Raw genomic sequence first — 22,375 nt, 5'->3', positions numbered from 1 at the left:
GTGATAATCTTAGGGACTTAAGCAGGAATGCCCTTGCAATGCTCAATAAAGGCCTTATGAAGACAAACAGTGTCATTGGGAGTTTTCCAACACAGACGGCAGATTGCTTCTAGTGATTAAGATAAAACGGAAGGGGAAAACATGCTGTTAGCCAGAAGTTGAAAGATATTTTCTTAATTTTTAATTAACTCTAAACAGCTAAACTAGTCAAAATTCTGATGCACTGTGTAGCTGAGAAAATCCAATATATGTCAAAGAATATGATAACAACTATTGATAAGAGGACCAATTTGACTTACTGACCAATTTATTTTTTAGCATTAGATTGACCAATCTATAAATTATATTGTAAAAATTACTGTTAAATATATCCACTGAGTGATCATTTTGATAAGTAAAGCATAAGCTACAGAAAAGAAACTGAAGATGGGGTATGTAACTTGTTTTAAACAAGTGAGAAACAAAACTTATTACAAAGAAGGATGAAAACGTTTAGGATGTGGTAACAATTAGGTGCCAAAGAAAATAGTTTATAGACAGAAAAAAAACAAAACCCTACTATTTTGGTCAAGATACAGACATAAATATGTGGTCCTGAGATGGGAGCAACACTTCACCCTCTGCTGTGATTAGCCTGAAAGCAGATGCCTGAACCTGACTGTGGAAGAGATGACAATAAAACATCAAAAGTGCAGAACCCAAAGTTTTTCAGCTTCTACCAGTTAAAAGACAATCAGATCACAAAAAACAGGAAGGATCACCATAGATCTGACCAACAGAATCATTAGGTTTATGGTAGAACTGTTACTATAGTCTATTATCAGTGCCCTCAGAACTGCATTATAAGCATCACCAAAAAGATACTCCCTGAACATCAGGATGGATGTGTAAGAGAAAGCAATTCCAAGCAACCCTGTTTAAGGGCAGAGGGACAAGCTTCCAAAGCAGAGCTTCCACCTTCACATTTGAGAATGACTCTACTAAATGCCCTGTCATCTCAGAACTACTAATGCTAGATTCTTTTGTTCCAGCTTTGAGCAGTCAGATCTATATGTGCATCCCCAATTCTAGGCAAGTCAGACTTTGATGCAATACCTATGACTTCTTAAAAACATCAGCTTTACTGAAAGGTTGAACTGGTTTGGAGACAGAGTCACTGATGTGATGTGATTCACACTAACTCTAGCATCAAATGGTTTCCTTCATGTAGCAGAGATTTCCTAATTCATTGCTATCTGTTAGAAAAGCATCATTACATTCTTTTCTATTAGTTCTTGGACTCTGGACTCCCATCTAGCCATGTAAATGCTGTACATTCTAGGTCAACAGCTACAGGGTCTAGGACAAAATTCCAGAAGACACATGCGAATTAAGAGTCGGATTTAATGACTGCTCTGTCCTTTAAAAGATCTAGCAATCACTGGAGTCTTCACAGGCAGAGAATAAAGAATAGAATCGCAGTATACACCTGCTACGCATCTTCCCAACAGTTTTATCATGATAAGGTTTCTTGCAATCATGGACAAAATACTTTCATAGCATCTAACAGATTGGTCAAATTTTAGCCATCCTCCATGGACTTTAAATACAGTCTAACCAACTATGTCAAATAAAGAGCACAGGCTGCTGTCAGCATTAGTATGATAATATGGCATTATGCTTCTACAGATTATTTTATAGATGTACATATGTATAAAAATGGAAAAAAGATATCCATCAATTCATAATGCCAAAGCTGTAAGATTTGGTAAGATTTTTCTGAGTTGCTGCAGAGCAGCAAAATACTACTCCAAGAACTTCATGATCATTTTAAATCCCTGTATGACAAGACCCTCAAAAGCCAACACTCGGAAATGGAGATTTGTCTGTCTTTCAAGTCAGCACTACAAATCACTCACAGTCAAACTGAAAATACTGGGTTTGTAATCAAACCCAGCTCCTGCCTATGCTTTTGCAGGATGGGTCTAATCCATGGCTCTGCAACAATAGAAGTCCAGAATTCTCAAAAATTAAAGGAAGATTTGGGAATAAAGGAGGAGAAAGGCAGGAGGGCATACTAGAAAAGGAGAGATACTTGAATAGTTCTGTGAAATTTTTTTTAATCAAGTTTAATAACACATAACACCAAGCATGTGAATAAAAAGTGTCTTCAGAGACAAAGACATAATGGAAATTAAAGTACGCACTTAAGTTGCACTTCTCATGAAAGAGAAGTCTACAACATTGTCAAAAAGGTTATGATAAACGAACTGAACACAACCTCTCAAAAAGAGTAAAAAAGATACAAATCACACAGTACCTATTTCTGACACTTTCTCTGTCTGACTATTTCTGTCCATGAGAGAGATGTTTCAGAAGAAAACTTTGTGCTCAAATTTAACAACAGATAGCCACTGTGCCACTCAAGGGAATAAAATCACCTAAAAATATCTAAGATTACTTTCCACCTAGGTAGAGTAAAAGAAGGGCCTGGATTAATTTTAGAAGATGACTTTTTTTTCTTTAAACTCAGAAAAAAATCAAAGGCCATGGAAAATACTCAGTCACAAGCCCTGAAAGCGTAAGAGAAAACTGAATTCTCCAAGTCTGTTCCAACTGGCAAGTTAAAGGGTGTTCAGGTTAGGGAATACAATTTCTGTTGAGAATAACTTTGCCGTCAAGAAAGAAGTTTGTGCCAACTCATTCTCTGTGACCGTGATTTCCTTACCACTGGCAACTGTAAAAATCTGAAGAAGTTATCTGCAACTCAGTTTTTCATCAGTTTAGAGAGGAAATTAAACTAGAAAGAGCAAAGACAGTCACGGAAAAAATTTAAAACCTATTTAATCATAGGTGTAAAATTATCTAGAGTCTGCATCCCCATTCAACAAAAAACTTTATGGAAAAGGCTGCAGACATAACTGAAAGAGTTAACAATGAAAAAAAAGGGACATTAAGTATAAATTGCAACCGTATCCTCAGTGACAAAATAATCAAAGAAAAAAGGAAACCAAGATCATAGCTTCTAGGCAAGACAGGCTTAGGATGAGGACAGGTCCTGAAAATTTAGCTGTTACTTCTTCAAAGAGCTCAGTGTACTCACGCCAGAGAAATACAAGGAGGGTATTTCTGAAAAGCCATGAATATGGTAACAAGAACTTCTAAATTTAACAAGCTAGCATGTCGGGAATTGGGGGGGATCATTTCTTTCAGGCATGCCATCAAGCAAGTAGCTCAACAGCTTCCCAAGTTGCAGCAAACTCTACAGAGTCTCCTTCAATCCTTAGGAAACAGGTTTTCTTTCCATCTTCTGAGATGTATTGCTGCTCCCTACTCTTCTCAGCCTCTGCCTGGGCTGCAGGAGCACCACAGCCTGCTGCTATCTCACATCCATTCCACCTGCTCTACCCTAACCTCAGGGTAGGTTAACCTCACTCCCGTTGCTCCCCCAGGCACACAGCAACCACCATTCCCCAGGACGTTCCACATGACTCAGTGCAGCAGCCAGGACAGAGAAAACAGCAATGTTCTCACATGCTGAGCCACACTCTTAAGAGGAGCATAACATTCATTACATAAACTGCAAACACACAAAATGGATGTCATCCAGCACAGAAATTGCTATCAATGGAAAGGATTCAGAAACCAAGGGTCTTATGAGTACTGAAGTAAGAGAAGACAGATGAAATCAAGTCTGTAATGAAGTCATACAGTTGGGACTACGGAGATTTCAGCTATAAACCAGGGGCTTATCAGTTGGAAGTGAAAGAAAAGGAGAAGGAATTAGCTCCATCAGTCCAACATTGGCATCAACAAGAGGAACCCAAGAAAAAAAAGTGTATCTTTTTGCTCATATGGTCAATTATAACTTCCCTTAAACAAGATCCTCTTGAAACATCAACAAGAATACATTGTCCCTATGTAAGAAAGAACAAAACCAGCTGAGTTCAGAAAAGGTTTTGTCAGGAAACAGGAAGTCAGGGGCATATCTTTATTTAAAGAAAACTGTAAGAATTTACCTTCTAAATTTATCAAAATAAAAGCTGAAAGACTACAGGATCACTATCTATAAATATGTAGCATAAACACCAACCAGAACAAAAGCATACTGAGCGCCACAGTAAACTTGGCACAATTAAAGTTAGGTCAGAAATTAGGTTATTAGCCATCAGAGGATGGATGTTAGCAACCTTGCAGTTTCTCAGCTTTGAATTTAATCTTAAATTATCAGAAAGATTAAAATATTAAAGACCACATAAGTACCTACCAAAAGACAGTCAAATCCTGTAGAATATGTATCTAAAGTTTCCCAGTTTTTTCAAAAAACTATCTGTAAAATTCAGGACAAGGTTCTCTCTATAAAATTCCTAACTCCTTCAGAGTTCCTTTTAGTAAATCTTGTAAGGCAAAATTACCAATTCAGACACGGCATAAGTAAGTGATCAATCTTAAACAGGTCAGAAAGAATTAATTTAAGTTTTAACTCCATCATAATGACCAAGAGGGCAAAGCCTGGAATTCTGTTTTGCTAAGGGATTCCCTTCCCCGACATATTTTTTTCTAGTGGTCTTCTAAGTTTCCTATTCTGGTAGAGACCTAGAAACCAATAAACATGTTTCAACTTTCCAAGAAATTTTGTCTGAATTTAGAACAGAGGTAAAATAAATTATCTAAATAATTGATACATGTTCTGTTGCCCATTATAAACCTTAAATATCAAGTGACTTCAGGTGAGGGTCAGAACCATGATAATACATTCCAATAGGAGCAAGACTATTCTTAGTTTGGGGACTGGACTTACAAGCTGATCTTGACAATGGTTACTAATTTGTGCAATTTAAGCCCTCAACTCCCCGCTCCAAGAAAAATGCAGTAACAGGAAATGCTCATTTTTGAGGGAGATTTCAGTAATGTGTTTTGGGCAAGCTTATTGGTTTGTTTTTTTAAAATGCTCCAAGGCTTTTACATGGGTACTGAAAAGAAACCTTTAAAGTGTAGAGATTACTGAAAGTAACAAAGGTGATAGTCAGGAAAAGTAAAATAAGAGAATGGCATAGGTTCTCTCATTTTTGTAAGTATCATATTAATTTCTTCTCAGATATGCAGGTACGGCTAGAAAAGATCACATTTTTTGTTTCACATTATATGCTAAAAAAATAAATATTACCTGTGACAAAAAGGTGGGAATAGGGTACATCCTGACACTTAAAACCTGTAGTCTGATGGAGTCATCTAGCAAGAACTGACAAAAACCTCTCTGGCTAAATATACTGTTTCATTATGTATCAAGATTTTGAATGTGATAATTATATTTACATAATATTTCATATCTCATTTGACTTCCTTTTCAACAGTAAACATGTAACAGGGCTGAATATCTACAAAGCTGTGGTTCCACTGTAGTTTAAACAAAACAGGTCTTTTCAAAACAGGTAAAGGTCAGTTCTGTTATTTAAATAACCTGCAGAGGTTAATAAAACCTATGTGCTTCCAGATGTCATTCTGTTAAACAGAACTGGAGCACTTAAACTGTTACCCTCAGAGTACTTTCTTCCTAAATTTTAGATTAGAACTCTCACAAAACATGTATTATGACATAAGCATCACTTTGTGAGCATGCAAAGTATACTTTGCTGTTTTGAATCTTACCTAGAAATCTCTGCTTGGGAGTTCTTCTCTCCATCAACTGTAAATGGTGATGCTCCAGTTAATAATTCATACATAAGAACACCAACACTCCACCAATCAACAGCCTATAGAACAACAATAATAATATATGTTATGATACATTGAAGTAAAATTGTTAACAAAAGAAGGAATAAAACAATGCACCCAGGAAGCAACTAGCAAAGAAAGAGCCCACCTATCAATACAAAGGCAAACCTGGATACAATAAAGCATAAACAATTTCAATACTGGAGGTATTTTCTATGATAAATTAATTTTCTTTTGAAATCTCTCCACTTAGCTTCTTGCTGAATTCTTTCCACTGAATTTTTTCCCCCAGAATTATTTTTTATTTTTACAATTACGAAGTGATAAGAATTCTAAAAATTACTCAAAATAACAGAGGAACCTAAGGCTTACTAAGAAGTAGTCAAACCTGAGCTTTTAGGAGCCCAAGAATGAAACTAAGGAACTTTGAAAAAGCACAATTTAACAGTACAGGTCACAGTTAATCAGGGCACCTGAAAATACTATGGAATTTTATCTTATATTCCCTGGTAACACTTTGGCTTCCCATATACCAACCACATTATTCATATCCCTGATACCTCATAACTTACAAAATATTTCTCTCTTTGAAAAGAAAAGATGCTACTATGAATAACAAAGGAAGCAGTTTAGTCATTTCAACAACATTGATTTAACTACAGGTGTTTGAACTTCTCAGTTTTACTTCCATGAAATCTGCAAATCAATGAAACTGAAGTTCTGCTTTACTTATGTTGACAACATTAATACAATACAGGAAGACAGTGAAATGATGACAATCTGGCTTCATATTTTAGGTTTTTTGCTTCAAAATACACAAAATCTGATGTTTCATATATTTAGCCAAGACTCCCTGGAAGAACTAGCTGAAGAAGTCTCTGTACTGTTAGTAATTATCTTTGCAAATACACAATTATCAGAAAAAAATCCCAGAGGAAGAATTTTTTCTTGGCATGTGTTTTTCCAAAAGAAACAAAGGATTTGCAGAATAAAAAAATAAAACTTAAAAAAACCCCAAACTGAAATACTAGAGCAAGTCTTTTCATACAGCTATCTAATCAATGTTTTTGATCTGTAATCTCTTCTAATGAGAGCATAGCATACTAAAGCAATATCATTTCCTCTTTTTTTAAATAAGATCTTTAAGTCACTAAATATGCAGTTGATATGAAATACACTAAAAACTTTCTAACACATGACATTGCCAGTGGGGAGGCAAAGAGTGTGTGGTGTAAACAATTACCATCACATAGGTAACTGAAAAATCACCCTTATTTATCACCTAACATTTGGTATCAAATTGTGAAGGTGTTTCTTCTAGAATACTGTATAGCTCTGCATTACATCTAACCAAAGTATCAGATAGAACAAAGATAACAGAACAGAGATTCCTCTTTAAATCAAGTAACAACATTAAATTTGTAAGCACTTGAGAAGATAGAATCACAATTCAAAGCAACTGACGCATTGGAGAGATGCTCTGAAACTGGCAAGACTAAGAAATAGAGTTCAGGAAAGAGCTTCAATTCATAAGTTTGTACAATTCCATTTTTAATAATAACTAGGCAAGGAGTACAGTAGAAAAAGATGAAGAGGTTACAGTGGAATATCAAGTAAGCGTAAGACGACGACTAAGTGAAAGGACAAAGCACATTCTATTTTATGTTTAATAGAAGAATCAGGGAGGTAATCATTCTGCTGTATTTCAAACTGCCAACTCTTAGCTAAAACACTGTACCCACTACAGTGCTCCCTACCTGAAGAAATACACAGGGAAACTCAGATCAAAAGAAATGCAGAATGCATAGAGAAGGAGAAGAAAGAACCTTCTCAGGCAAAGTCAGACTGAGTCCAGTTAGTCTAGAAAAAGGAGATGGAGAGTGACATAACATTTTCCAGTGCTTAAGCAGGCTCTTATAAGAGGACCTGTGATCAACTATATTCTGTGACCTCAAACAAAAAGACAAGTCAACTCAATCTACAGAAAAAAAAAAAAACAAAAAACAAAACACCCCAGATTAACTATTCTCCAAAACTTCTCAGTATAGTGAACAATCAGAAGAATTTATCTAGGAATACTATAGAATTTTGGGGGGAGTAGTTGTTTTGTTTTGTTTCAAACATTATCTATGAATTATGGCTGCCTTGATGTTCCCCATCAATTAGTGACACTTAATTCATAATAAAACTTGAGCTTCAAGCTAAACAGAATTAATTTTTACAACCTGAGAACATTTATAACAGTAATAACATTAATAACCCACACCATACTTCTAGAAAGATAATAGGTTAGCGTCAGCTAAGCTTTTTTGTCCCACTGCACGTTTAGAACAAATTTTGAATAAAACACAAATGAGCCTCAATACCTTTATAAATATGCCTTTTACTTAAGATTAAAAATGGAAAATACATCTGTTGTGGTTTAGCCCCAGCCGGCAACTAAGCACCACACAGCCGCTCGCTCACTCCCCCTCCCCAAGTGGAACGGGGGAGAGAACTGGGAAAAAACTCGTGGGTTGAGATAAAAACAGTTTAATAGGACAGCAAGAGAGAAGGAAACAACAATAATAACACTGACAAAGGAATGTACAATAACAAGTGATGCCCAATACAGCAATTGCTCACCACCCAGTGATCAATAGCCTGTCCTCAAGCAGCGATTCCCACCCCCCAGCTAACTCCAGTTTATGTACTGGGCATGACGTCATATGGTAGGGAATGTCTCTTTGGCCAGCCTGGGTCAGCTGTCCCAGCTGTGTTCCCTCCCAGCTTCCTGTGCACCTCCAGCCTCCTTGCTAGCAGGCCAGCACGAGAAGCTGGACTGTCCTTGACGACGTAGCAACAACTCCAAACATCAGCACGTTATCAACATTTTCTCATCCCAAATCCAAAACACAGCCTCACACTAGCTTCTATCCTGGTTGAAACCAGGCCAACATCATATCGATGTTTTACAAGCAATAATCTGTTTTAGGACAATCTGAAATAAGGCATGTTTAAATAAGACACTATCGTATTTTACAAAAAATCCTCAAGCTAACAACAGGGTTGCCTAGAGAATTAATTTCTTTTCAGTTATAAACTTATACAGAACATACCTTGTCATGTCCTGTGTCTCCTCCTCTTACAATATCTGGAGCCATGTATTCTATTGTTCCACAGAAGGAATATGCTCTCTCATTCTAGCAAAAAAAGAAAATAAAACTCATGTCAAACAATTGTATTCTACAAATCATATGGGACAGATATGGCTAACAGTTCCAAGATGATGGCAGCAATTCTTCTCCAAATAGCTCGGAACTGCTAGCTAAATCATATTACATCATCAGTAGAGATGTAGCACATAATGCTACAGAATATTTACAGTGTTGTACAAAAAAATAAAATGGCATAGGTTTGTGTGGCAGTCTAAGATAAGCACACAAAAATTAACGTATTGATATTTTAAAAACTGTCCCGTAAGTCTAAATGGTCTATACATTTCAGAACTACACAAGATTCCCCAAGGCAATATAGACACACATTCTGAAGGCTGCAATCTCAATACTCTAGACAACATGAAACCTTTCCATTAAAAAGAGCATTTCACTGTAAAATGTATTATTTGACTAAATTGGATACAAGATCCTTTGGGTTCCTCATATTTAGGAATTTATTATGACCTCTAGAAAAGTAATTTTCTTTCGCAACACACATATATAAAAAACACAACATTCTCTCAAGAAGAGACTTGGAGAGAGACAAGAGAGAGAAAGAGAAAGGCAGACAGGCAGAGTTGTAAATTTAATTTTATTCTACACACTGAAGTTATTGTCTTGATTATGTTCAAAACTAAGCTGCTTTCACAGGCATGTATAATTGTTCCCTGTTAGCGATTTACCTTTGAGGTCAACATGAGGTCATGCTGTACCTTGCTAATGACGAAAGCACATGTGTTTGGGCCATGCAACATTGTTCCTCCCTTATCCTTCAAGCTTCTAGCATTTTGGGGAGAGATCCTGATAGGTCCTTTAAAGAAGAGTGTTCAAAAAAGCAAATATTTCAAAAGTCAGGTTTTACATTTGTAGATTCAGATTTGGAGTTTAAAACAGGTGCTATATAAGAGAATGTACTACACTAATGAGAGGAAGCTTCTAAGAGTAGAAATAGTGCTCAGTACTACCCTGAGGCATAAAAATTAAACAGTCCAACAGCATATTATTAAACTGTATTTATTAAAATACATATACTGCGACTGGTTTTGGGGGTAAAATTCTGAGCCCAAAATAGTTACAGGCCTCATTTTGTTCAAATATTAACTTGAAATACTAACTTCTAAGACAAAACCATAAAATAGTAAACTTTTCATGATTCCGTTTTCTTTTGACACAACTATTCTTCCTCTTTGATTATCTTTTCTAGTACCTGTTATCTAAAAGAAAACTAGTATGATAAAAAGCAAAACAAAAAAAAAATTTTTCAGAAATTCCTAGCCCTCCATCCTGGCATCAGCCAATCTAAAGCTATTCACATATCCCTCTGTTCCTTTTTCCTTTAGCTGGCAGGGAGGGAGGGAAGAAGGGGAAGAAGGAAAAGGAAGGGGAATATAAAATACAAAATGCAACTGTTCTTCTCTTGCTACCTCTCCAAAGAGTAAAGATAATACAGCCAAGCTGAGATTTATGAAAACAATTTATAATGCTAATATATCAAAAGAAATGGATGAAAACTATCATTTAGTTAGCTGCAAATTCAGCAAATCATCGGCAAAATTATGTCCTTTTTGTCTCCACATTGTGTAATAAAGCTAGGCTACAAGATACTACAGTGACAAGAAGCAGACTGGGGAGTTGTATATGAACACATACAGTGGTACAGCAGAACCCTTATGATCTCAGGTACCTTTTGCTGGTGAGAAGGCCCACTAAAACATTTCAAAACATGCAGAATTATTATTAGTTGCTTTTCTAAGGAACAATTACAATCCTTATAATACATAATTGGTTGTTCTGATCTTCAACTATATTTACTTTTTACCTCTTTTACCTTTTATAATCATTTTCGGTTTTAATATGAAAGATGGAAAGTCTGAACCAACATCTGAAAATTAGTGTGAGGTATTTTTTTGTCCCTTGCAAAATTCAGTGTCTAAAACTCCCAAAATAATTTTGGAGGTTTAAAAAAATTTGTATTGTGTAATTTAAAATAATGTCTTATAAATAAATTTCAATATAAAAACTCATACTATAAGTCACAAACAGGCATTTATAAATTTAATAAATTATAAATTTATAAAAATATAATTTATACATTTATTAAAACTCCAGCTTCTAATCCACATAGGTAAGTACTTGTATCCTTTGTACTCTTGCTTCCTTTTCAGTTTAGAAGTGGTCTACTGCTGAAATTCAAGGCTGAACAGAGCCAAGAAGCAGCAAGCAGATGATCATCACAAGCGGAGTTCTTGGCAAAAAATTAAGTACTAAATTGGAACTCAGCATTAGGTAGTAAAAAAATAAAAATGGACCCACTGAGCATTTTCTTCGTAATCAACACTGATCACATGTACTAGCACCATATTCCAGAAGCCCTGTTGGAACCACCTTATGACTGTTACAGGAAGACCATTAAGAAAAAACACTCCGATATCAACTATTTATAAATTCTTATTTAACACCACAAAAAAGCTCAGAGGACTACAGCACTCCCCAGAACATTAATAAAGCCAACTGTCTAAAAGCAAAGCATTCTGACTCGACTAAAAATTGACACAGATTTGCCTGCATAAAACACTGTAGAAAGTCCTGACTTCAGACAGTTGAAGTCACAAAATCTGGATACTTCTTTGTTAGAAACCTCCATTTATGTTGTGTTTCATTAAATGACAAGCCCCAACAGCTATATCTAGCTGTTACTTACAGAACAGTCTTAATAGTTTAATAATAAACTTTTTATAAGTCTCACTAGGAGCACTTACGTAAATTTGACATCATTAAAAATGCCTCTTACAGGGAGTCACTACTTGTCTTTACTGTTATGCATTACATGTGGGTTTAAAACCATTTTCAAAGAATGTTACCTCCAGTAAGTTTCCTTTTTCATCCCTTTCTGGTCTCCCCAGTACAAGAGAGACATGGACATACTAAAGGGAGTCCAGCAAAGTGCCACTAAGATGATTAAGGGACTGGCACGTATGAGGGAAGGCTGAGAGAGCTGGGACTGTTCCGCATGGAGAAGGGAAGGCTCAGGGGGATCTCATCAATGCATATAAGCGCCTGAAGGGAGGGTGCAAAGGAGAGGGAGCCAGGCTCTTTGCAGTGGTGCCCAGTGACAGGACCAGAGGCAATGGGCACAAACTGAAACACAGGAGGTTCCCTGTTTTCCATCAGGAAAGACTTTTTTACTGTGAGGGTGAATGAGCACTGGCACAGGTTGCCCAGGGAGGTGGTGGTGGAGTCTCCCTTCCTTGGAAATAGTCAAAAGACTTCTGGACATGGTCGTGGGCAACTGGCTCTAGGTGATTATGTTTGAGCAGGTGGGGGTGGACCAGATGACTTCCAGAGTCCCCTTCAACCTCAACCACTCTGTGATGCTGTGACAAAAAGTCACTGTAAGTTGTATTTCACTGTGAAATCTTGTACTTCATTTGTGAAATCACATTTCACTCACAAATAAAGTATGCAGCCCCCCCCAAATTTTCAAAAAACCCATTTTGTATTTTGCCCCCCTGCAAATTTACATTTCATTCAACTTTATAATATGAATCCAAATTCCAGAATCCACATTATGAATACTTTCATGTTATAAGAGGTAAGACAAGAAAGGAAGTTATTAAACAACAACTGCACGTGGACTACCTACAGGTCAATTCTCACTGAACTTGCACATCTTGCAAATACTCAAGCTTAAGAATTTTTTGCAGAACACTCTTTTCTTCCCTCACTCAGCGTGCATGTCTTAAACATTGTGGTTCGCTCCTCTGATTTGTGGAACAGCAAGCAATCAGACACTAATGGAAGGGAACGGAAGTATAGCTAACCCATCTCTAATAACTCAATACGACAATACTGATCTTGTTTTTGAAAGAATGTCATTATGTTTGTTCCCAATCAACCGTGCTTCCATGTTTACAGATAATCTAGAATGTCTTCAGTCTTCTAGCACACAACAGCTGGTTTTGATTTCTGGTTTTTTTCTTTACCAAGTTCAGCATCATTCCTGAATGCTTATGCAATAGCATAGTTTTTAACAAAAGTATATGAAGTGGCTACTTCAAACCCCAGAGCACCTTAAGAGTGCAACAACTTTTCATGAAGTCACTGATACAAAGTGAATTTTGATACAGTTCTTTATCGTGAACATAAACAGGTTCACTTAGACAGTAGTTTGCTTTGTTAAACCATTCACCTGTTAAGTTAGAAAAAACACTTATATTCCCTTAACACTTATTCTTTGAGATCAGCTATACACTGACACTGTGGCTGTGCCTGTATGTATTACCAGACTGTTTCTAATACTCTAGTACTACACATGGGGTAGACCTCTAACTTTGCCCAATCCACTTATGGCAGCATAAAAAGATAGTGCCCTGCCCTCTTTCAGAGTTCCTTGCAATCATTCTGACTGATCTGAGCATCCTAGTGAAGTGTAACTGCTTTAACTTGCTGGGGCACTTTTAATACCATGTCTATCTGATCCCTGAAGCCTCTTCTCCAGATTATCTATTTTAGCATCACATTTTCCTTTTCCTTCATCAAAAAAGAAAGGGCACAATTTGTCTTCCAACCAGGAAATGTTGACAGCACCTAGCCACTGAGCAGCTTTAGGACAGAGAACTAGAATTCTGTGACTGTCCAAGATGGAAAGGTGTAGTGTGGATTAGCATTTGTCCTGGAAGTCACTTCACCAAAGGAAAAAAAAAAACCACAAAAACCTCACAGCATTGTCTTCTTCGCTACAACTATGTACACTGATCTTGGCACACTGACCACAATTACACCATTTCCAGAAAAAAACCTAGCTCCAGAATTCAACCAAAAGTGCTGACCAAGTCTTGCACCATCGTGCTCTTGACGATCTTGTAGTATCATCACTTGGCCCTGCTTTATAACCAAGGAATGCTAGGCAGGCATTTGAAACTACCTGAAGTTGTAGAAAGCATATGTGTAAACTTTTCTCCTCAAAGCAGAGAGGACTTAGGCTTTCAGAGTTCTGTAATAAACCCACTCACCAACTAGAAAAGCATGTTAACAGTGGCAAAAAAAGCAAGAGCAAGAAACTCCATTTTTCTGCAGAGATTAACCAAATTTACCACATGTACAGGAAAAGCCTGACTGACAGAGAAACAGTCACTTCTATAATACAAGGATGTGTCTTTGAGAGTACACATCTCAGTCTACAGAAATGCAAACTCAGTTTAGCAACATATGCAACAGTAGCTCATACAGTTAAAATCTCGTAACTGCTCAACAGGTCATAACAGGGTATGTGGGACAAGAATTGTAATTCCGAAGTGAACCACAGGAATTAGAGGAGACTTCAGGAGAGACAAGGAATCATACACACACACACACACACACACACACACAAAACATGCTCTTAAAAGGCTCATCTCTACTGGGCCAAACTGCTTTTTGGCAGCCAACTATTTGGACAAAGGGCTACTCCATTACGTATGATTTATGAAGTTACTGTGCCGGGAGGATAGTTTCCAGTGCTACAAAAAACCCTCACACAGTCCAGATGCACTGAAAATGGCTGATCCAATGTCCTAACACATCCAAAAGGGCATGGGAATTGGGCAAAGAAATAAGAGACAACAGATTCAGGATGAGTGTTTCCCAACACCTAGAAAGTGAATGCCTGCAGCATTTTATCACATGCACCCAAAGATCTATTAAAACAAACTCTGTTTTAATAATTGGCTGAAGACATCTTCAGCTAGGAGGACAGAGGTAGACAACCACCTGAATATCAGGGCCAAACTAGTATTCATAAAGAAAAAAAAGTCTTCTTAGAGCAGAGGACAAGATCCCAAGGGACTGTTACATGGTATTATAACTCCTTCAGTAAGCCGAGATCATCATTAGATCAGGGACTCAAGAAATCAAATTAACCATACTCTCTTTGTCATCTGCATAACTGGAAAGCACATCTTGTGATTGTCATGCTTGCTCATAGCATGGCAGACAGAGCATCCAATTCAGCTTGAAGGAAAGCACAGAGAACAGCTTTTGAAGCTCCAAAGCAGCCCGAGAGCAAAAGAGGCTGACCCACATTGAAAGGTTCAAGACTCAAGCAGGCAAAGGCTGATGTTTTGAGTACCTCCCGAGTCAATGGTGTCATCAGTATCTTGCTGTTGAGTACTAAAGAAAATAAAATTTCTGTTTAGACTTCTGCAGGTAACTAGAAGTTACATCAAGAAGAACATAAAATCTGTACAAACATTAAGCACAAACCACACACATAGTTGCCAAATTGGCTGTTTGTACAAGAAACAAACTGAGCAAACTGGAGCATGTCATTTGACCACTGGGAAAATGGGAGAAAAAACAAAAACAAAGATCAAATGGAGTCTTAAGAACCCATAAGGTTTTGTTTCGGAGGCCTCAGGAACAAAAACAAAACACACATCAAAGCAAAGCACCCAAACAAAAACATGAAAGAAGACTGCAGAGGTGTGAATGCTGGAAAGGGTGAGTTGAGATACAGCTAGCTAACAGAATACTAACATAGGTAAAACAAAACAACAACCCCCACCAAACAAAAAAAAATAAAACACCCCACATATACCTGCGAAGAATAGCCAGATGCTCTATCTAGAGTATCTGGCTCAGAATACTCAGGCATATTCCAGGTACACTGTACTATACATGTGCGTGGAGCCTAAGGAAAGAATCTAGCTGCCTTACAAATACTGCTTTGGGAAAATGCTTCAGAGCTTAAGCATTTGTGATTTTATCTCCAAAGTGTGAATGCAGATATGGAAAGCACTCAAGTATCTTAAGACAGTCGTTCAGCCATTTGAAGACACATCATTTAACATTTAAATATATGGCCATTGAAGTGCTTCAACCTTACGAATTGCATTTGAACACGTGCCACTGCTCCAACAGACACTTAGGTCCTACAATCCTATGGCTTATTTTATACATAACAGGCTTTGTGCAAACATATTTTAGCCAGAGGATTAGCCAAGTATTCACTGAAGCCATTCTTTTCAGCATTCACAATTAGGACCCACTTCTCCAACTACATGAAAGGTCACCTTTGAAACAGAACAGACTGCTGCTGTTCTCCAGCTACTTAATGTACAAATACTTTGTTCTTAGCCGAGCTGGACTACTACCCTGAACATCAGATATGACACATTCTGAAACCATACTACTATCATATTCCTTCAAATCATGAAACTTGACTCCTTAAATTAATTTTGCAACTTAAAAAAAACCCTACAACAAACCAAAACAAAGCTACTCTTCTCTAAATGTTCTTTAATAGTGTATGCATTCTCTAATGGGAATTCCTTGCTAATAGAAGTGACAGTAGGATACAGTCAAAAGGCTTGATTAAATCCTAGAGTACATAATTTCTAGTGTAAGTATTTCAAGAAATGGAAACTACACAATGTTAGAGAACAGGCACTTTCAGTTATTGAATTGGCTCAGACTTTAATTTCCTTGCATTCTGTATTCATATAAAATACTCAAGGAACATAATCAAGTAGCTTAATAAATACTCCTTTTGTGTATTCAGTATTAAAAAACAAAACAAAACAAAAAACCAACAGAGCCAAAACCTAGAAACACTAAATGCTGTTGGGCCAAAGAACACAAAGACAACCTCTAGAGTTGGAGAATCAGAGCTGCAGTCTCTGATGGCATGTATTTCATCTGTCAGCAACAACTCTCTGACTGAGCAGCACATAGTGACACAAAGCAGGAGGGCCCAATGGAACAGAAGGGAACCAAGTAGCCAGACAGAAGCTTGCTGAAGGCATTCAAGGCTGCTCTCAGAACTGACTCTCCACAAGTCCACTGAAAAAATTCTCAAATCCAGGCAAGAATTACTTACTGGTTCTTGTCACTTTTTTTTTTTTTTAATGGAGAAATAATAGAATTACTATGCATGTTTTGGCTGGGTTCTTCCACAGATTTCAGCAACATTCTTATGAGATTCCTATGCTTGTCCATACTTGTTACTTAGCAAATTAAATTGCTCCATTCACTTAACCTGACCTCATCATTATGAGGGTTTCAAAATGTTATAATCTAGCAAGACAAGAGGAACGCTTAACTGTTGTTGGAGGTACAACATCGCATAGCAAGTTTAAACAAGGTTTTTAATCTAAAATTAGATTAGATACAGTCTTTCTACGTAAAGTCAAGGACGATTCCTCCTTATTGCATAGGTAGTAAAATTCTCCATACCAGTTTTCAGATCAGGTATATAGATGAAAAAAATCAAACTGATAAAAATCATACTTTAGCTAAAATGCTGCATATCTTGGGCTTCTCTTTAAGCAATCATCTAACAGGTTATACTTCATATGAATGTGTACACCATGTAAATCACGAGTTACGTTTCCAACTTCTGTAAAATACTCAGGGCTGTAAGTAAAGTCCACCACTCTCCCATGAAAAGGCCTCTCACCTACAGCAGATTGGAAGCAGTCTGCATGTAATATATATATGACCAAAAAAAAAAGCCAGTCTCCAGAAGATTTAAAATTTTCAAACCAACCTTTCCAAACTGGTAAATTTATGATCAATATAAAGACCTTGCTCTGAATTCTATTTAGTGAATAAACATTCTAGCACATGAAGATTTGTACTCTTGATTGTTATTTGTAAGTATTTACAACCCAAGTTTTCTCCTCGGATGCAGGGTATGCCTTCTTGCATTACCAGGTACAAGGCATGTGGGAATTTCTTGTGAGATAAAGATGACAAAAAAAAGGTGTCTTTGCACAGGGATAAGACTCACAACTGGACAAGGGATCATATGGAATAGAAAAAAATGGCAGATGTTAAAATTTCTTTGACACCACAGTATTGTAATTCTTGCACAAGATAGTGCATCTCCAACTTACGTTCTAGAGTAAATACGATCTGCAGGGATGCTGTACTTCTGGCTCTCAAGAAATCTAGCCAAGATGATTGCTTGCTGGATAGCACAAACCACAAGGAGGAGAAACACCCAGAGAGAACCTTCATCCTTGGAAGTCGTTAATGTTTCCTAGGTACATCAACCAATCTCCAATGAAGGAAACCAAACACGCTTGATATCTCCTGCGGTGAGATATCAATGTAGAGACTGGGGGAGAAGAGGCTGGAGTATGGCCCTACAGAAGAGGATTTCAGGATTTCAGCTGATAGTAAGCTCAGTATGAGTTGTCAGTGTGCCCAGGCGGAAAAAAAGGACCAAGTGTATCCTGGGTGTATTAAGCACATTACAGCTAACAAGTCCAAAGAAACAATAATGATTGTCCTACTATACACACCATTGATGCAGCCTCACCTTGAGTACTGTGTGCAGTTTTAGGCTCCACTATATAAGAAGGATATGAAAATATTAGAATGTGTCCAAAGGAGGGCAACAAGGATGGTGAAAGGAGTACAGGGAGTTTGGAGTACAGACGTTTGCAGAGCAGATGAGGATACTAGGTTTGTTCAGCTAAGAGCAGAGGAGATGGAGGGGTAACATTATTGCTGTCTACAACGTTCTCATGATGGGGAGCAGAGAGGGAGGGGCTGACCTCTTCTCTTTGGCACGGGAATGGCTTAAAGCTGCATGAGCGGAGGTTCAGATTGGATATTAGGAGAAAAATTCTTCACCGAGAGGGTAGTCAAGCACTGGAGCAAGCTCCTCAGGGAAGTGATCATGACCCCAAGCCTGCCAGTGTTCAAGAAAGTGTTTGAAAAATGGTCTTAGATACATGGTTTAACCCTTAGGTGGCCCTGTGTGGAGTTAGCAGTTGGACCCGATGAACCTTGTGGGCCCCTTCCAAATCAAGATATTCTATGACTCAGTGAGACCGGAGCATAGCATGTTTCAACTGTGCCAGGAAACACTTCTCTGATGTACAAAACTATTTAGGTATACAGAATGCTTCACAAGTCTTTACAAAACTAAAAAAGGGGACTTAATACAGCAGAGTCTTCAAGACAATTTGGCCTTGCCAGGTATTTCTGGTATCGGCAGAAAGACTGCTGTGAATTGTGCCAGATACTGTCACAGACTGTAAGGTTATATTGGATAAATCCAGAACTGCTTGTAAAATTCCTTAAATGACTGTTCCCTTTTGTGATATGATTATCAACATACTAAATATACCTAAGAAAAATTCTATTTCTTAAGTAGTGCTTCATACAAATTCTGAACAGGAAACCCATAGAGCAATTTCTATTGATTTCTCATAGCTTCTTCTCACATGGTCTTAACTTTGCATGGTGAAGTCTGCTCTTTCTTTTGCATCAGCTACAAGAGTCTAGCAAAAGAAAAGTCAGTCTGCTCAAACAAAAGGCATACAATAGATTGTGTCATTCTGTTTTGAAGGTTAAATGATGGCAAGTAAAATCCCTAGTATGCTCTCATGAAGGCTTTAGTTAAAAAAACAAAACAAAACAAATATCTGCTTGGGAGAGCAATGCTGTTCCAAAAGACCCCAAGTATCTAACTTCATCTTAGGAGTATTTACAAGCTCCTGGCACTAATTTAAATTGAATGTGCAGAAGACCCAACTCTATTTGCATAAATACTTGTAACTGATACCTGGCTAGGACTGTGACACTTCACCCAGTGAAGAACAAGTCCTCCCAAATGAAACTTGCATGTTACACTTCCACAGAAGGTCTCACTTAAGAGGGTAAGGCAGAAAAGCAGACTCCAATTCAGAACTGGAAATGGCAGCAAGAAGTAACAGTACTGGAAACATGCTAAATAGGCAGAGAATCCTCTTGAAGAATAACGCTAATATATTTTTGTGAGGTTCCTCCAATCTCTTAGTGTGCACATTTATCAGTATCATATATAAAAGGATTAGCTTCAGACAGAATAGTAGGGCAAATAACCCTTCTATTACGATTTTACCAATTTCTTAGCTAGCAATAAAGAACATTTTAAACAATACACACTAAACTGTCCCTTCTAATAGTTTTAATTTATTCAATGCATATTTGGAAGTTGACAGAAGAATCATTCATTCAACTATTTTTATGAGATCATTAAAGAGAAAAGTAATTAGTTGAGAAATAAGCAAATTCAGATAATAAAGGCTAGAAAGGATGTATTACACTACTGCATTCAGGAGTAAGACTCAGACTTAACTAGGGGTATGAGCCCACCTAAAGAGTTTCACAGGTTATCAAACAAAATAATTTTCTTGTCCTTTGAACAGTAACATATAATCCATTTCTTAATCTCTTCAAATGCCTGAAGTGATAGATCATTGCTAGGTATGAACAGATGCCAGTATTTGTCCTGTACTACAGAAGTCTCACTGTTGCTTTTCATTTGACCAACCCAGGAAAATATGCTGGAGGAAAACTACCTTCCTTAACTGCTTATACCTCTCAACAAATGTTTCAGGTCCAAAGTTGTCCACCTTCCTTTGTTAAAGGAACTTCAAAGTCAAAGTTAACTTCTGGGTTGCATTAATTAGACCTTCTCTGGGCTCTATCAGTAGTATAGCAAATGCCATCAATCAGAAATACAAAAATAAAGCAGAACTTCTAGAATACAAGGGACAGTATCATTATTGTTGCTAGTTTGTACAGCTGTGAGTGGATGTAATTATGTAATGAAAGACATAACTTAGGTTTTGGCTACAAGCACAAATAGTGAAAATTTTCCATGTCAGGGTTATTAACAGGCTCTGCAACCTCTTTCCCCAGTCCTAGGGGTTAAGGCATCTGGGCTGAAGACCAACACTGACACAATGCAGCTGAGGAACCTGTGTGGAACCTTGTCAGGGGCCTCTCCTCCACCTTCAGGTGGGAGCTGAAATTCAGGCTCCCATTCTCAATCCTTGTGTCAGCTGTGATGCAGGTATGCCTGTAATTGGCTGTGTACCTCACTGATCCTGAGCCACCAACTTCAAATCCTCACTTGACCTCAAGCCTCCCTCCTCATGACAAGCTTGTCTGATAACCACTGGACTGTTGTCTGAGCCTGTCTTATTGCCACTAGGTTTGCTCTCATCTTCTCATTTGGCAGCTGTGGGATTGTGCCACTGGTCAGTAAGCATACTGATCCATGTCTGCCTTGCTGTCACCCTTGGTTCCCAGCTCACTAATCCTGGGAGCCGTCTTCCCATCCTGCTGCTCCCTGACAAACTAGTCAAGAACCACAGTTCCTCTAGAAACAGATTACAAGGCTGAAGAACTTATTGCTGAAGTCTTCAACTCCTTATCACACTGAGTATGCCATACATCAGCTATCAGCAAACTATCTATAACCTACTGATTAAGTGAGATAGAGTTTCCTGGGTAAGTTTAATGAAAAAAACAGGACCATAGGATAAATCAAAAGAATACTGTCATAAATAGAAATTTACTTGCAGTGCTGTAGAGGCCACATTAGCAGAGGTGCTACTAACAAGCTGACTTGCCAAATGGATTTTGCATTTCAGGAAAATCACAAATAAAGAATGTTGAGTATAAATTCCATGCAGAAACAGGACACGTACCTTCAGTGAACCTCAGAGGTCATGCTAGCTGAAAGTGATTTTACTGATATTTACCTCAAAAATAAAAATGCACCAAGAAAAACAAAACTGTTTCCATAGAAATCAAATCTGTAACATTATTCTTTGCCATCATTTTAGTCGTCCAAAATAACAATAACTATAGTATCAGTTTAGGAAGGCACATGAAAATTGCCAGAAAAGCCCCCAAGTAACAATAAGATTTGCCTGCCAGCAGAATAGGCACAGGGAGAGCAAGAACAGCTAAACCTGCTACTGTATGCCAGCCAAGAAACATGCGACCTCTACAACTGTAGTCCCAAAATGTAACTCAATGCAAGGCTAAGCCCTCATCTAATGTCGAGCAGAGGTTCAAGAAACCCTTTTCACATATTTATACAATGGCTATGTTTGCTTTCATTGTGCAATGCAATTGCAATTCTGCAAGGGATTCTTTAAACTGCTTCCTGATGATGGATTTGTAAAGCAAATAACTAAGAGAAAAGAAAACAAAAGTCTCAGTTCTGCAGGGGAAAAAAAAAAAAAAATCAGAAACAGCACATTATTGTGTGGGAGGAATGCAAGTATGTATCACTGTCATCCCGGATGAACATTTTGTACTAGGTTCTTCTCAAAATTCCAGTTTTTGGAAGACTTGTTTTCTAAAGTATGGTCTTTTGAGAAGAGAGGTAACAGTACCAAAACACAGAGGAATGGTATACAAAGCAAAACCTGAAAAAGTCCTCTTTCTTCAAGTAGAGGCAAAATTATAAGGTATGAGAGTGTACTGATTCTGGGAAGAACTCTCCTAGCTGCCACTGCAATCCTTCAAAAATTTATTTTTAAAAAAGAGACTGTAAAGAAAAAATATGCATAAGAGATGCCAAATAAGCTTTTATAGTATCAGAGAGCACCAGATGTAAAAGGTAGAGAAGTAGGAGCAGGCAGTTTTGCTCAAATGCAATCCATCTGGTTCTAAATTCATTTTCATATGGCCATGAATCTCTGGTCATGCAA

General features: G+C 37.5%; 1 protein-coding gene across 3 annotated transcripts in view; it reads right to left on the bottom strand.

The window, feature by feature from the left end:
- Positions 1-22,375, bottom strand: part of RPS6KA5 (ribosomal protein S6 kinase A5) — a gene marked incomplete at its 3' end in the record, with an annotated part of 56,919 nt that overhangs the window by 23,318 nt on the left and 11,226 nt on the right. For 2 of the 3 annotated variants that reach the window (XM_082000480.1, XM_082000482.1), the window contains 2 exons: positions 8,793-8,876; positions 5,629-5,732 (listed from right to left, as the gene is read on the bottom strand). In XM_082000480.1, the coding sequence (XP_081856606.1) occupies positions 5,629-5,732; positions 8,793-8,876 (188 nt within the window). The remainder of the gene's footprint in view (positions 1-5,628; positions 5,733-8,792; positions 8,877-22,375) is intronic. The other variant, XM_082000481.1, reaches the window with a different exon arrangement.

This window comes from Phaethon aethereus, assembly GCF_964289735.1.
Source record: "Phaethon aethereus genome assembly, chromosome: 5".
In the NCBI taxonomy this organism is placed as follows: domain Eukaryota; kingdom Metazoa; phylum Chordata; class Aves; order Phaethontiformes; family Phaethontidae; genus Phaethon; species Phaethon aethereus.
Note: the sequence above shows the minus strand (reverse complement) of the source record. Positions and strands in the feature narration are given on the sequence as shown.